The sequence below is a fragment of the Nomascus leucogenys genome, chromosome 16 (genome assembly GCF_006542625.1).
Source record: "Nomascus leucogenys isolate Asia chromosome 16, Asia_NLE_v1, whole genome shotgun sequence".
Taxonomy (NCBI): domain Eukaryota; kingdom Metazoa; phylum Chordata; class Mammalia; order Primates; family Hylobatidae; genus Nomascus; species Nomascus leucogenys.
Genome location: NC_044396.1, coordinates 35,806,984 through 35,822,946, shown reverse-complemented (window position 1 = coordinate 35,822,946; position 15,963 = coordinate 35,806,984). Strand labels below are relative to the sequence as shown.

The following is a 15,963-nucleotide window of genomic DNA, read 5'->3' as shown; positions in this document are numbered from 1 at the left end:
ACACCTGTAATCCCAGCACTTTGGGAGGCTGAGGCGGGTCATGAGGATCACGAGGTCAGGAGCTCGAGACCAGCCTGACCAAAATGGCGAAACCCCATGTCTACTAAAAATACAAAATTAGCCAGATGTGGTGGCGCATGCCTGTAATCCCAGCTACTCAGGAGGCTGAGGCAGGAGAGAATCACTTGAACCGAGGAGGTGGAGGTTGCAGTGAGCCGAGATTGTGCCATGGCACTCCAGCCTGGGCAACAAGAGTGAAACTCCATCTCAAAAAAAAAAAAAAAAATCCTGCTGTCTTTCTGGGAATTACACTGAGTTTGTATTCAATCTATACATTAATTGGGGGAAGATTGACATTTTAATGATAATGCATTGTTCCACTCCTATGAAATTGTTTCTATTTATATAGGTCAAATTTAATTTTCTCAGTAATATTTTGTAGCTTTTTAAATATGTGTTTCTTTTTTTATTTTTTTTGAGACAGAGTGTCACTCTGTCGCCCAGGGTGGAGTGCAGTGGTGCAAACTTGGCTCACTGCAACCTCTGCCTCCTGGGTTCAAATGATTCTCCCGCCTCAGCCTCCTGAGTAGCTGAGATTGTAGGCATGAGACACCGTACCCAGCTAACTTTTTTATTTTTGGTAGAGACGGGGTTTTATTATGTTGGCCAGACTGGTCTTGAACTCCTGACCTCAAGTGATCCTCCAGGCTTGGCTTCCCAAAGTGCTGGGATTATAGGTGTGAGCCACTGCACCCAGCCTTGGTGTTTCCATATTTTATCTGATTCGTCTGTATCTCATTTTTTAAATGAATTTATGATATTTTTTTAAATTTTAAGTTAATTTTTTATTGCTAATATATAGGAATACAGCTGATTTTTGTATGTTGACTTTTGTATCCTCCAGCCTTGCTAAACTTACTTATTATTAGTTCTAGTAACTTTTTTGGTATATTTGATCAAATTTTATACATACAACGATTATCAAATATTTTCATTCTTAAACTACTGTTTCACTAAAGATAGGAAATCTTTTAGACTTGCAGCAAAACAGTCTCTGCTGCAGCTAATCAACTCTGCCATTGTAGTATAAGAGCAGCCAGGGAGAATACATACATTAATGAACACAGCTGTGTTCCAATAAAACTTTATTTACAGAAACAAGAAGCTGGCCCACAGATTGTAGTTTATCTGACCCTATTATGTGATCATGGCTGTGAATAAAGACAGTTTTACTTCTTCTTTCCAACCTGGATACCTTTATTTCTTTTTCTTGTCTGACAGCACTGGCTAGAATCTTTAGCATAATGCTTACTAAAGTTTTGAAAACAGACATTCCTGTGTTGTTCCTGATATGGGGAAAGCATTCAGTGTGTCATTGTGATACATGTTAGCTGTAGGTTTATCATAGATGCTTTGTGTCATGCTGATGAAGTTCATTTGTATTTTTAGGTTGCTGAGAGGGTTTTTTTTTTGAATCAAGAATGAAATTGAATTTTATCAAATGCCTTTATCTACTGAGATAATTATAAGGTTCTTCTGTTTTAGTTTTTTAATTAGTTGAATAACTAATATTTTAATGTTCAACCTTGCATTTTAGAATAAACCCCATTTGATTAGGATGTAGGCTTTTTAAAAATAGTATATCACTGGCGCCAGACACGGTGGCTCATGCCTGTAGTTTCAGCACTTTGGGAGGTCAGAGCAGGAGGATTGCTTGAAGCTGGAGTTCGAGACCAACTTGGACAACAAAGTTAGAGCCTATATTTATTTGTGTCCAGTTTGCCAAACTTTTGTTTAGAAATTTTAAAAGACTATTTTAATGTAGTTTTAGGTTCACAGCAACATTGAGAGGTACAGAGATTGTCTGTGTACTTCCTGTCCCCAGACATGCATAGCCTTTCCCATTATCAGTATCCCTCACTAGAGTGGTACAGTTGATATAATTGATAAACCAAAATGGCACATCATAATCATCCGAAGTTCATAGTTTATATTAGTGTGCACTCTTGGTGTTCTACAATATGTGGGTTTGGAAAGGACATATATTCATCATTATAGTATTGTACAAATTATTTTTACTGCTCTAAAATTCCTTTGTGTTTCACCTGTCTGCCCTTTCCTGCCCTCCTCAACCCCAGGCAACCCTGATCTTGTTACTGTATCCATAGTTTTGCCTTTTCTAGAATGTCATATAGTTGAAATCATACAGTGCATACCCTTCAGATTGGCATCTTTCACTTAGTAATATGCATTTATGTTTTCACCATGTCTTCTTATGACATGATAGCTTAATTTTGTTTAGCATTGAATAGTAGTTCATTATATGACTGTACTAGAGGTTGTTCACTCACCTATTGGAGGGTATCTTGGTTGCTTCAGAAATTGGTTAAATTTTTTGTCAGTGTTCATGAGGGAGTTTTCTTTTTTGTAATATCACTGTTTGGTTCAGGGTAATGCTAGCATTATAGAATGAGTTGTGTTGTATTTCCCCACTTTATTTTTTGGGGGATAGTTTGTGTAAAATTATATTATGTCTTCCTAAAATGTTTGATAGAATTCACCAGCATAGCTGTCTGAGCTTGGAGTTTTCTCAACTTTATTTTCTTTTGTAGATATAGGGTGATTTGAGTTATCTATTTCTTCTTGATTGAGCTTTGGTGATTTTTATTTTTCAAGGAATGTGTCCATTTAATCTAAGTTGTCATGGTTAGTTACATAAAGCTCACATTATTATCTTGCCATTCTTTTAATATCCATAGAATGTATAAAAATGTCACATTGGGCCGGGGACCATGGCTCATGTCTGTAATTCCAGCACTTTGGGAAGCCGAAGAGGGTGTATCACCTGAGGTCAGGAGTTTGAGACCAGCCTGGCCAACATGGTGAGACCCCTCATGTCTACTAAAAATGCAAACGTTAGCTGGGCTTGGTGGCAGGCACCTGTAATCCCAGCTACACAGGAGGCTGAGGCAGGAGAATCTCTTGAACCCAGGAGGTGGAGGTTGCAGTGAGCTGAGATTGCGCCACTGCACTCCAGCCTGGACAACAGAGTGAGACTGTATCTCCAAAAAAAAAAAAAAGTCACATTACTTATTTCTGAAATTAGTAATTTGTTCTCTTTTTTATTATCAGCCTGGCTAGATTGAGGTTTATCACTTTCATTGACCTCCTTGAAGTGTTTGGTTTTATTGATTTTCCCTATTCTGTTTTATTGGTTTTATATTTGATGTCATCATCTGTTTGGCCTGCTATCACAAAATAGCATAGACTGGGTAGCTTATAAACAACAGAAACTGATTTCTTATATTCCTGGAGGTTACAAAATCCAAGATCAAGGTGCCAGAAAATTGAATGTCTGGTGAGGGATCAATTCCTGGTTCCTACATTCCCTTTTTTCCCCTTTGTGCTTCATATGACAGAAGGGGTGAATGAGCTCTCTGGGGTCTCAGATAAGGGCACTAATCCCATTCATGAGGGCTTGGATTCCATGAGCTAATTGCCTCCACAAAGCTGCAGTTCCTAATAACATCACTTCTGTGATTAAGTTTCAGCATATGAGTTTTGGGAGGACACAAATGTTCAGACCATAGCAGATATTTATTATATTATTTCCTCTGCTTCTTTCGGGTTTAGTTTGCTCTCTCTCTCTTTGTTTCTTTTTGTTTAGTTTCTTCTTTTTTACCTTCTTAAGATAGAAGTCAAGGCCATTGATTTGAGAGTCTTCCAGTATAGACATTCAGTGCTAACTTTTTAAGTGCATTGTAGCCATAGTCCACAAATTCTGATATATACTATTTTCCTTTTTATTCACTCAAAATAGTTTCTAATTTCTCTTTGTATTATGTCTTTGACCTAGGGTTATTTAGATGTGTGTTACTTTGTTTCTAAATTTTTGAGTATTTTGATGAGATATTTTGTTAGTGTTTTTAATTTGATTCCTTTGTGGTCAGGGATCACACTTTCTATGACTTAAATCCTTTGACTTAATTCTTTTATGAAGATTTATTATATAGCCTAGAATATGGTCTGTTTTACTAAGTGTTCCAAGGGTACTTGAGAAGCATTGTGTTCTTCAAGTCTACTCTCATCTTGCTGATTTTCTGCCTCCTTGTTCTATCACATATTGAGTAAGCGATACTAAAATCTCAGACTATACCTGTGAATTTGTCAATTTGTCCTATCAGTTTTTTCCTCATGTATTTCAAAGCTGTTATGTTACTAGGTACATACACATTTAGGGTTATATGTTCTTGATTAATTGAACATTTATCATGAAATGATGTTATTTATAGCTAGTAATTTTTTTTGCTGTGAAATCTACTTTGGTATTAACATAGTCATTCCTGCTTAGCTTTCTTTTGTCAACTGTGTGGTCTATATTTTTCATCCTTTTAATTTGCATCTTTACATTTAAAGTGTGTTTCTTATAGGTAGCATGGAGTAGGATCTTGCTTTTTATACAGTTTGACAATCTGTCTTTTAGGTTTTTAGGCCAGTTTTATTTATAATGTGATTATTGATATATTAATAGTTAAGTTTGTCATACTGTTTGATTTTCATTAGTTCCAGCTGTTCTTTGTTCCCTTCTTTTCCTGCTTTCTTTTCAATTAGTTATGTTATTTTTATGATTTAGTTTTATCTTTCTTTGGCTTATTGTCTATAACTCTTTTTTTGCTATGTTAGTGGTTGCATTACAATTTGTACTGTATGATTTTAACTTATCACAGTTCACCTTCCGGCAATATTATATAATATCATATATGGCATAAGAAAATTAGAGTAGTATACTTTCATTTTCTGTCTCCCAGCCAGACTCTTCCTGGATTTGTGGGATTATAGTTTTTATTACGTTTAGAAAGTTTCTGGCCACTTTATCTTTGTGTTTTCGTCTTTCTCTCTTCCTCCCTCTTTGGGGACTTATACATTGTTGCTTAAAATTTTCTCATATTTCTCTGATGTCTCAAATTTATGAATCTTCTTTTTTTGTGATATCTAGTCTGTATTTACTTCCATCCAGTATTGTTTTCAGCCCTAACTTTTTTTTTTTTTTTTTGAGACCAGATCTTGCTCTGTCACCCAGGCTGGAGTGCAGTGGCTTGATCACGACTCACTACAACCTTCGCCTCTCGGGTTCAAGCCATTCTCCTGCCTCAGCCTCCTGAAGTAGCTGGGGTTATAGGTGCCTGTTACGATGCTCACCTAAATTCTTTGTATTTTCAGTAGAGATGGGGTTTCACCATGTTGGCCAGGCTGGTCTCGAATTCCTGATCTTTTTTTTTTTTTTTTTTGAGACAGAGTCTCGCTCTGTCGCCCAGGCTGGAGTGCAGTGGCACCATCTCAGCTCACTGCAAGCTCCGCCTCCTGGGTTCACACCATTCTCCTGCCTCAGCCTCTCCGAGTAGCTGGGACTACAGGCGCCCGCCACCACGCCCGGCTAATTTTTTGTATTTTGAGTAGAGACGGGGTTTCACCGTGTTAGCCAAGATGGTCTCGAGCTCCTGACCTCGTGATCCGCCCGCCTTGGCCTCCCAAAGTGCTGGGATTACAAGCATGAGCCACCGTGCCCGGCCTCGAATTCCTGATCTTAAGTGATCTGCCCGCCTCGGCCTCCCAAAGTGCTGGCGTTACAGGTGTGAGCCACCGTACCTGGCCCTGTCCTAACATTTTAATTTTAATTCCTACTAGTGCAATTTGCTTTCAAGAAATATCTTCTTTGCCTCTACTTGAGATTTATTTGGGGACACAGTTGACTTACTTATAAACAACTTGATCTTTCTGGTCTTGCTTTATGATTTGGTCTAACTTTCCACTCTTGAGGCAAGGTGTTTCTGATAACACTATTCTTTGCCCTGTGAAGTTTTTCCGGTATCAGTCATAGGAATGGACGCTCTTCCTGGTATATTATGTGAGCAACAGGCACTGTTTCTTTTAATTTTTTAAGGATTTTTTCCCCCTGGTCTCAAGTAGTTTCCTAGCACACGTGTACTGTTCATTACTCTGTTAAATAAATACCCAAGAGGGTATTTTTGCAAATATTCATTGTTCTTCTCCTATACTGTTCTCTCCTTTCCAGTGTTCTGTTTTGTGATTTCTGTCTGCCTTGGTGTTTTTTTGAGCCTCTCGGCTTCATTGTTCCAACTCAGGGAATCTGGCAGACTCTACCTCAGTTTTATTTTCTCCTGTTGTCATGGCCTGGAAACTTTGTCAAGTCAGTTTGCTGGGGTGTTTGTAAATCTTACTTCATTTGTTTCCTGTCTTACAGGGATCATTGTCTTCATTACCTGCAGTCCATGTTCTTGAAAATCATTGTATTACGTATTTTGTCTTTCTTGTTTTTGTTTCAGGCAAGAAGGTAAATCAGTATCTGCTGCTCCATTGTGGCCAGAAGCAGACTACAGCAGAGCTTCAGCACATGCCATAGACTAGCTAGAATGCTTTTCTACTCCCTTTACTTAACTGCTTCCTTCTCACCCTTCATTACTCAGTGTAGCCATCTCTTCCCCAGGGAAATCTTCCTGAGCCCAGCATAGATCAAATTCTGTGTTATCATAGAACTGTTTTCTTGCGCATGTATTTGAATTTGTAATTTAGTATTCGTTCTTCACTACACCTAAAGCTAAACAAGAACAGAGTTACTGTTTGTTTTATCTGCAGAGCTCAGTAGAATGTCTTCCACATGGTAGGAACTCAGTGCATATTTGTTTGGTGTATGGATGGGTGAATGTTAAAGTGCACAGGACTTTATATTCAAAAAGTACTCATATATTTTATTTTCACCTTGTTTTCCCCTGATGTAGATTCTGCTAGCCTATCAAAAATCCAGGATGCAGTTCTTTCAGATGAACACTTACTAGAACTTAAAAATAATCACTGTGAACAACTTACAGTAGAAATTGAACAAATGGAAAATATGATTCATGTACTACAAAAGAAGCTATCTGAAACAAAAGAAACACAGTTACAGTTAGAGCATGGAAAAGATGAATGGGAGCAAGAACTCTCCACTTTGAGCTATGACATTCTAGTTTTAAAGAATATTTTAACTGTTTATACTAAAGATATATGTGAGAATTATTGTGATTGCTGACTTTCTGGGGCTGAATGGGAGAAAACATCTTGGTCTTGTGGAGTATGAAAATCTTAGAAATAATATAACAAATTCTTAACTGTGATTCTTCTGATAATTAATTGCATTTTCTTTTAAATCATGATTTTAATGGCTATATAGAAGTCCACCATATAGAAATCTATTTAACAAATTGAATTTGGGGTTTTAAATTCTTTTGTATTACAATTAATGCTGCAAGGAACATCTTTCATTATTACTATCATTATCATTACTATTATTATCATTAGACACTATTATGAGACATTATTACTAGACAGGGTTTTGCTTTGTCACTCAGGCTAGACTGCAGTGGTGCAATCATAGCTCATTGCAACTTTGAACTTTTGGGCTCAACAGATCCTCTTGCCTCAATTTCCTAAGTAGCTAGGACTAAAGCACACATCCCCATGCCTGGCTAACTTTTTATGTTTTTCATTGAGACAAGGTCTCACTATGTTGTCCAGAATGACCTCCAACTACTGACCTCCAACAGTCCTCCTGCCTGAGCCTCCCAAATCATTGGGATTACAGGTGTGAGCCATTGCACACAGCCCAGAACATCTTTATATAAATCATTTTCTACATTTCTAATTATTTACTTTGAATAAATCTTTAATATATAATTTTTGGTTAAAATATAGAAACTTAAGAGGCCTTGGATCAATATTTCTAAATTGTTCTCAAGAATAGTTGTATTTAATGCATGCTGGGCTTAATACCTAGGTGATGGGTTGGTAGGTGCAGCAAACACCATGGCACATGTTTACCTGCGAAACAAATCTGCACATTCTGCACATGTACTCTGGAAATTAAAAGTAAAAAAACATTTGTATTAATTTACAGTTCAACTAACAGAGCATGAAGTGGCCATTTGTCTCAAACCAGACTACTTCTTTAAAACTTTATACAGTTTTATTCTTTTTTTCTCCTTGTTTAAATTTATTTATTTATATTTCAATAGCTGTAGGGGTACAAGTGGTATTTGGTTACATGGATGAATTGTATAGTGGTGAACTCTGGATTTTAGTGTACCCATCACCAATAGGTAGTTTTTATTGCTCACCTTTCTTCTACTCTTCCTTCTTCTGAGTCTCCAATGTCATTATACCACTCTGCCTACCTTTACATACCCATAGCACAGCTCCCACTTATAAATGAGAACATGTGGTATTTGTTGTTCCATTCCTGAGTTACTAGCTCCATCCAGTTGGCTGCAAAAAGCATTATTTCATTCTTCTTTATGGCTGAGTAGTATTCTGTGGTATGTATATGTATATATACATATACGTATACACACACACACACACACATATATATATGTGTATATATCACATTTTCTTTATTCCACTCACCAGTTAATGGACACTGGTTGATTCCATATCTTTGCATATTGTCAATTGTGCTGCAGTAAACACACGTATGCAGGTGTCTTTTTGATTTAATAATTTCTTTTGGGTAGATACCCAGAAATGAGAATGCTGGATAGAATGGTAGGATCTACTTTTAGTTCTTTGAGAAATCGCCATAGTGTTTTCCATATATTTTGTACTAATTTTGCATTCCTACCAGCAGTGTGTAACTGTTCCCTTTTCACCACATCCACACCACTGTCTATTGTTTTTTGATTTTTAATAATGGCCATTCTGGCTACAGTGAGGTGATATCTTATTGTTGTTTTATTTTACATTTCCCTGATAATAAGTGATGTTTAGCATGTTTTTGTATGCTTGTTCACTATTCGTACATCTTCTTTTGAGAAATGTCTATTCATGTCATGTGCACACTTTTTAATGGAATTATTAGTATTTTTCCTGCTGATTTGTTTGAATTTCTTGTAGATTATGGATATTCGTCCTTGTTAGATTCATAATTTACAAATATCTTTCTCATTCTATAGGTTGTTGGTTTACTCTGATGGACTATTTCTTTTGCTCTGCTGAAGCTTTTTAGTTTAATTAGGCCATATTTATTTATTTATTTTCATTTTTGTTGCATTTGCTTTAGGGTCTTCATCATAAATTCTTTGCCTAAGCCAGTGTTTTCAGGTCTTAGGTTTAGGCCTTTAATCCATCTTGAATTAATTTTTGTGTCTGGTTAGAGATAGAGATCCAGTTTCATTCTTCTACATGTGGTTATCTTTTTCTCCCAGCACCATTTATTAATAATGTGTACTTTCTCCAGTGTATGTTTTTGTATCCTTTCTCAAAGATCATTTTCTCATAAGTGGCTTTATTTCTGGCTTATCTATTCTGTCCCATTGATCTATGTATCTACTTTTATACCAGTACATGCTGTTTTTGTTACTGTAGCCTTAGAGTGTAATTTGAAGTCAGGTAATGTGATGCCAACATATTTATTCCTTTTGCTTGATAAGTTGTTGCTATTCAGGCTGTTTTGTGGTTCTAGATAAATGTCAGCATTTTTTAAAATAATTCTATGAAGAATGACATTGGTATTTTGATAGGAATTGTATCGAACCTGTAGACTGTTTTGGGCACTATGGTCATTTTTGCAACATCAATTCTTTAAATCTGTGAACATAGGATGTATTTTCATTTGTGTCATCTATTATTTTCTTCAGTGGTGTTTTCCAGTTATCCTTATATAGGTCACTCATGTCCTTCATTAAGTATATTCCTAGGTATTTTACAGTTTTGCAGCCATTGTAAAAGGGTTTGGGTTCTTCATATGACTCTCAGCTTTGTTGTAGTTGGTGTATAGTGGTGATACTGATTGGTATTCATTTATTTTGTAACCTCTGAGACTTTACTGAATTCATTTATCAATCTAGGAGTGTTTTGTAGGAGTCTTTAGAGTTTTCTAGGTATAAGAGCATATCATTGGCGAAGAGATAGTTTGACTTCCTCTTTTCCAATTTGGATGCCTTTATTTCTCTTGCCCAATTTCTCTGCCTAGGACTTCCCAGTTTTATTCTTAATATTCATGAAATGAAAAGTAAAATGGAAAGGGATTAGTTTATTTCACGTCTCATACACAGATAAAATTAATTCAAAGTTCTATGTTAAAAACACATGTTATTCTTCATTGTTTAAATACTAGACCATGCCTTATTCCAAAAGGAATTTCTAAGTTGTTTATAAACATATAGGAACCAAGAATATAAGTGGAAAGTGTTTCCAGAAAATAACATAAAAGTATGGGTTAACACAGGGGTTCCCATCCCCAGGACAAGGACCAGTACCAGTCCCTGGCCTGTTAGGAATTGGACCACACAGCAGAAGGTTAGTGGCAGGTGAGCAGCGAAGCTTTATCTGTGTTTACAGCCACTCCCCATCACTTGCATTACCGCCTGAGCTCTCCTCCTGTCAGATCAGCGGTGGCAGTAGATTGTCAAGAAGTGTGACCTTAACCCTGTAGTAAGCTGCTCATGCAGGGGATCTAGGTTGTGCACTCCTTATGAGAATTTAATGCCTGATGATCTGTCACTGTCTCCGTCACTCCCAAATGGGACCATGTAGTTGCAGGAAAACAAGCTCAAGGTTCCCACTGATTCTACATTATGGTGAGTTATATAATTATTTCATTATATATTACAATCAATAATAGAATAAAGTACACAATAAATGTAACGTGCTTGAATCACCCTGGAACCATCCCCCACCTCAGGTCCGAGGAAAAATTAGCTTCCAAAGAGCCAGTCCCTGGTGCCAACATGGTTGGGGACAGTTGGATTAACAGATGTGAGACCTCTTTGCCTTGTCTTGGATAATCTGCAGATATACATTCTGTGAATGACATCTGATAGTGCCATCTTGCCCTGTAAATCATTTTAGGGATACCTCCAGTATTTCATGAAAATAAAATTTCTTCTAGTGAATTTATAAACTTGTTTAAGTAGTATGTTCTTTTTAATTAGTTAATTTGAAATGATCTGTCATAATTGAGAAGTTCCTATGGCTGTGTGAAAAGAGATAATTTTCACTTGTAAGTTAACTGAATAATTTCTAATATCCTTTTTAATATATTTATTGGAGTTACTAGTAACAGAAACTCACCAGTTAGCAAGATGTTCTTTCCTCACTACCTTTCAAGTATTTGTCCCTTGGAAGAGATTGAAGGAAGAAATTAAAGCATGAGAACTGAAAAGAAAAATAGTCAAGAACACAGAAATTTTATTTGTATAATAAACCTATTCAGGAAGAGCCACATCACAAAATAAACTTTTTTATTTTCTAACAAATGAATTTTAATGTAACTATATTTAACTGTATAGATTGACCTTAAACAAGAGAAGAAAAGAGAAAGGATGCTGATATGTTGTATAAAAAGGTAGTGAAGAGTTAAAAAGAAAAGAGGAGGAATACGGGAAAGATGTTGAAACGAACCAACAACTGAAATGGACTCTGAAAACACGAGCCATGGAATTGAGGACAGTAAGAAAGAATTTGGATCAGGTAAATTCTGATGAAAACTTTATATTTCCAACTTTATATTTCATCAATATTACTTACATTCTTTGATTTAATGTAGTATGTTATTTAGGTGTAAACACACCAAAACTGTTATCTAATTTTATACGAGCTTGACATTTATAGTTACAAGTATTTTATTGTAAACCTTGGCATGTCAGTCTGTGTTTTCAGAATAAAGAAATGGAGGATAAGTTGAGTTTAATCACTAACATAAATGCTCATTTATGGATTTTTATATTAAAATACAGGCTAAATAGCTTTCAAACTAAAATGTGTTAAATGTTTTGAAAGAAATTTTATTACACAATACTGTATCTTTATATAGGTAAGAACTGTTTCTCCTCTTAGAGAAATTTAGCTCTCATGTATGCAATTAAAATTTGAATGATTCTTGAGGGTTAAATTTTTGTGTTTTAATAGGCTACTTTCTTTTAACAGTTTTATAACAGAGGTTCTGTTATTTTAGACTTTCTTTTCAGTCCTATTAAACCAAAAATGTACTGTATCTCTAGGTTGTGCAGGAATGAAATGATACCCAGAAGCAACTTTCTGAAGAACGTAATGCTAGAATATTACTAGACAAGATTCTGACTAACAAACAAAAGCAGATAGAAGTGACTGAAAGAAAATGAATTCTGAGATATTTTTCTTAGCCATTTTCAAATGTTTTTATATGTGTATATATTTGAAAATCAACTCTATGTATTTTGGAAAGTATAAAGGATTTTTAAATCATACATATATACACATACACACATGTATGTATATATACATGTGTATATATATATTCTATATATTCTTTATCATATATCTATACATGTATATATAAGATAAAGTTATGTTCTTAATTCAGCTCCATTGGCCTGCAGCGGTCGAATAGTGACATTTACAATGGCCTCAATCCAGAGGAGAAGCATTTGATATTTTCATAAGAATTGATGACCTTTACAATTTCAAAATAAGTTTTACTACTAACGAGATTTTCTAGTTTTTGGACATTAGTTCATCATCTTAACATATTAATGGAGAAGTCAGTTTATTCATAAAAGGAAAGTTTGTTCAGAAAAAGTTTATACAGAAAGTTTATTCAGAAAAAATTCAGCCAGAAAATTTATTCGGAGAAGTGAGCTTATTCACAAAAGGAAATTAAAGAACTTGGAGAAATTGCTTCTATCCAAATATATGTATAGCTAAGGCTTTACAGTGGTGTGGTTTATAGATTATAGGTGGTTATCAAGAGTGTATACCCAATTTTAAAAATATAGTCAAATGTATTAATCTTATATTTTATGCCTCTGGGATTTTTGTAATTCAGAGAAAGGCTTTTCCAATTCTGAGATTCTTAAAAATCCTCTAGTGATTTATTTTTCATGGTCTTTAAATAGATATTTAAACTTTTGGGAATTTACACTCTCTTAGGTTTGAAGTTTTGTCCACATTTCTTCCAGTTAAATATTCACTATGGGAATTCTTTCATTATACAAATATACACGTTACTCTTTAATTTCAGAAGAAATTATAGCATGTCATTCTATTGAGTGCTAACTAAAGTTTCTTTTGTTTACTTAGATTTCTCTTAGCCATAAGAAAGAAAAAGATCTCTTGCATGAAAATAGCATGTTGCAGGAAGAAACTGCCATGCTAGGACTGGAACTGGATACAATAAAACATCAGAATGAGATAAAGGAAAAGAAATATTTTGAGGACATTGAAAGTGTGAAAGAAGAGCATGATAATCTTCTAAAGGCTGGCTGTAACATTGATGAGGAAGCATTAGCAAAAACAGTGTTTCAGTACAATGGACAGCTTAGCATTTTGGCAACTGAGAATAAAATGCTCAGTTCTGAACTGAAGAATGTAAAACAGAACAACGAATGACTGGAAACAGAAATTCAATCATTTCGTGGTAGACTGGTTGCTGTTCTACATGATTGTGACCAAAGTCAGATAGCAGAAAGAGATGTCTTTCCAGAGAACAAGACATGAATGGGTTTATTTACAGGAGACAGTGAATTTTCATATGTCTACCCTAAAAGATAACAGTGAGATTATTTCTGAACAACTCTCTAATGCTGACAGTAAATTAACACCCTAAAAATTAAGCTCCATCACACAAGATAAACTCTGAGAGAAAAGATGGGGCAGGCTACATCTTTCCAGTTTGGGCAACTTAGCCATTCTAGCCTTCTGGCTTTGGAGAGTACAAACTGACCAGGGGCAGAAGAGATCCCGCAGCACAGCACAGCTGCTTTACCAAATCATGGCCAGATTGCTTCTGTAAGCAGGCGCCTGATGCTGTTCTCCTCACTGGACAGGCCCTCCAACTGGGTCCTCCAGTTACCCCCACCAGTATTCCCCAGCCAACAGAGATTTGAAAGCCCCACTGGGACAGAGTTAACAGAGGAGAGGGGCAGCCACCACCTTTGATGTTTGGGGGACTAGCCGTTCTGGCCTTCAGGCTTTGGAGAGCCCAAGCTGACCGGGGTGGAAGTGGTACGCCAGCACAGCACAGCCACCCTACGAAAACATAGCCAGACTCTTTTTTAAGTCAGTCCCTGACCACGTTTCTCATCACTGGGTGGAGCCTTTCAACCAGGGTCTCTGGCTACCTTCACTGCTGTTCTCCGGCCAACAGAGGTTTCAGGCCCCCTGGGTCAGAGCTCCCAGGGGAGGACCAGACTGTCATCTTTGCTGTTTGGGTGACTTAGCCATTTCAACCTTAGGGCTTCAGAGTGTCTGAGGCAACCAGGGGCTGAAGTGAACCCCAGCACAGCACAGCTGCTCTGCAAAAATGTGACCAGACCTCTTTTTTAAGCAAGTCCCTGTTCTTGTTCCTCCTGTCTAGGCAAGACTTCTCAACTTGCCTCCAGCCACCTCCTACAGGTGTGTTCAGATTGGCAACAGGTTCATACCTCAGTGGTACAGAGCTCCCAGTGGAAGGGGCAGGCTGTCATCTTTGCCTTTTCGCAGGCTTCACTGGTGATACCATCAGGCACTGGAAAATCCGAGGCAACTAGGGACTGGAGTGGACTCCCAGCATACCACAGCAGCCCTATGGAAACTGGCCAGACAGTTACGTGGGTGCCAGTTTCCATATCTCCTTGATGGGCAGGTCTTCCTGGCTGAGTCTCTAGACAACCCCCCACGGAAGCTATCAAGCCAGTAGCAACTTGGCGGTTCCCTGGACAGAGCTTCCAGGAGCAACTGAAATCCTCTCTGCCACTGCCTCTGAAGTGGAACTGTCCTTGCTACCCTCAGAATAGCAAGGGAGCAAAGACTTTAAGTGCTGCATTGACACCTCCAACAAGCTGAAGTTGGCTCAAGGAGCATGTCAGCCCATCTTCCACGGGTCCCACACACCCTTCACTGCTCATCACCAGACAGGGAACCCTGGCTTGGCCCACAGCACAGACCCTCCATCCTGGCTGATTGCACTTAGTGATTGCTAACCCACATCTCTCTGGGGTAGAGCCCCCAGGAGACAAGCAAAGTGGTGGAGCAGCAAGCCAGCTCATGTGGAGCCCAGAGGGCAGGGACAGCTATCTAAGCTCCACTTGCTCTTCTGAGACACTTTACCCCAGCACTTTAGGAGTGCTGAGGTCAGACCAACCACATCTCGTGTAAGATTGCCCAGCAGAGATCAGGTCTGAGAGTTCCTTCTTAAAAAAGGGGACCTGCTTAAAAAAGAAGTCTGGCCACATTTTTGTTGAGCATCTTTGCTGTGCTGGTCTTTACTTTTGAGAGAGTTGTCCTCTCAGACCTGATTTCTGCTGGGCAATCTTACACATGAGATGGGGCTGGTCTGACCTCAGCACTCCTTAGTCTGTTTGCCTCTCCCAGGGCCCCAGCCTGGCCACACTTGCTTACAGGGCACTCTCGGGTGCCCACACCATAGCTTCTGTGCCAGTGGACTGTGCTTGACCAGTGGAGAGCTGCAGCAATGTGGCCCCTACAGGCATGCACCAGCCTGCACATTGCCTCTCCATACTGCAGCTCTTTATATGGAAACTTCCTACATCACTTTGCTGGTGTGTGTCTACACAGGTGGGTTTGCTGTACTTGCCCTACCAGCACATGGGAGTGCAGCCACACACCCCAACACACGTCAGCTGCCATTGAAGATGGAGCTATGGTGGGCACAGAGCCAAAAATGCCACCCGCCAGCACCTTGCCCTTGAGCTAATGCTGTACAGAGACAAAGGGACCCTCTTATACCCTAAGCAACCACTGTTGCTTGGGGGGGACGGAGAAAGCACCCAGACCTGCACTTGCCAGCACCCCACCCCAAACCAATACCTCCTCCAGTGCAACAGCACACACAGTCAGCAGGGCCCCCTGGCCCCACTCCAGCTGTCTTGCTTCCAGCACTGGGTGAATGCCTGCAGGGAGGCAGGCACTTTTGTATCTGCTAGCACTCTGCTG

General features: G+C 38.1%; 1 protein-coding gene across 1 annotated transcript in view; it reads left to right on the top strand.

Moving 5' to 3' along the window:
* LOC100585593 (POTE ankyrin domain family member A-like) overlaps positions 1-13,419 on the top strand; it is a 59,963-nt gene extending 46,544 nt beyond the window's left edge. The window contains 3 exon segments of the mRNA XM_030795535.1: positions 6,798-7,064; positions 11,399-11,523; positions 13,111-13,419. Coding sequence (XP_030651395.1) covers positions 6,798-7,064; positions 11,399-11,523; positions 13,111-13,419 — 701 coding nt within the window.
* Positions 13,420-15,963: the final 2,544 nt, after the last annotated feature.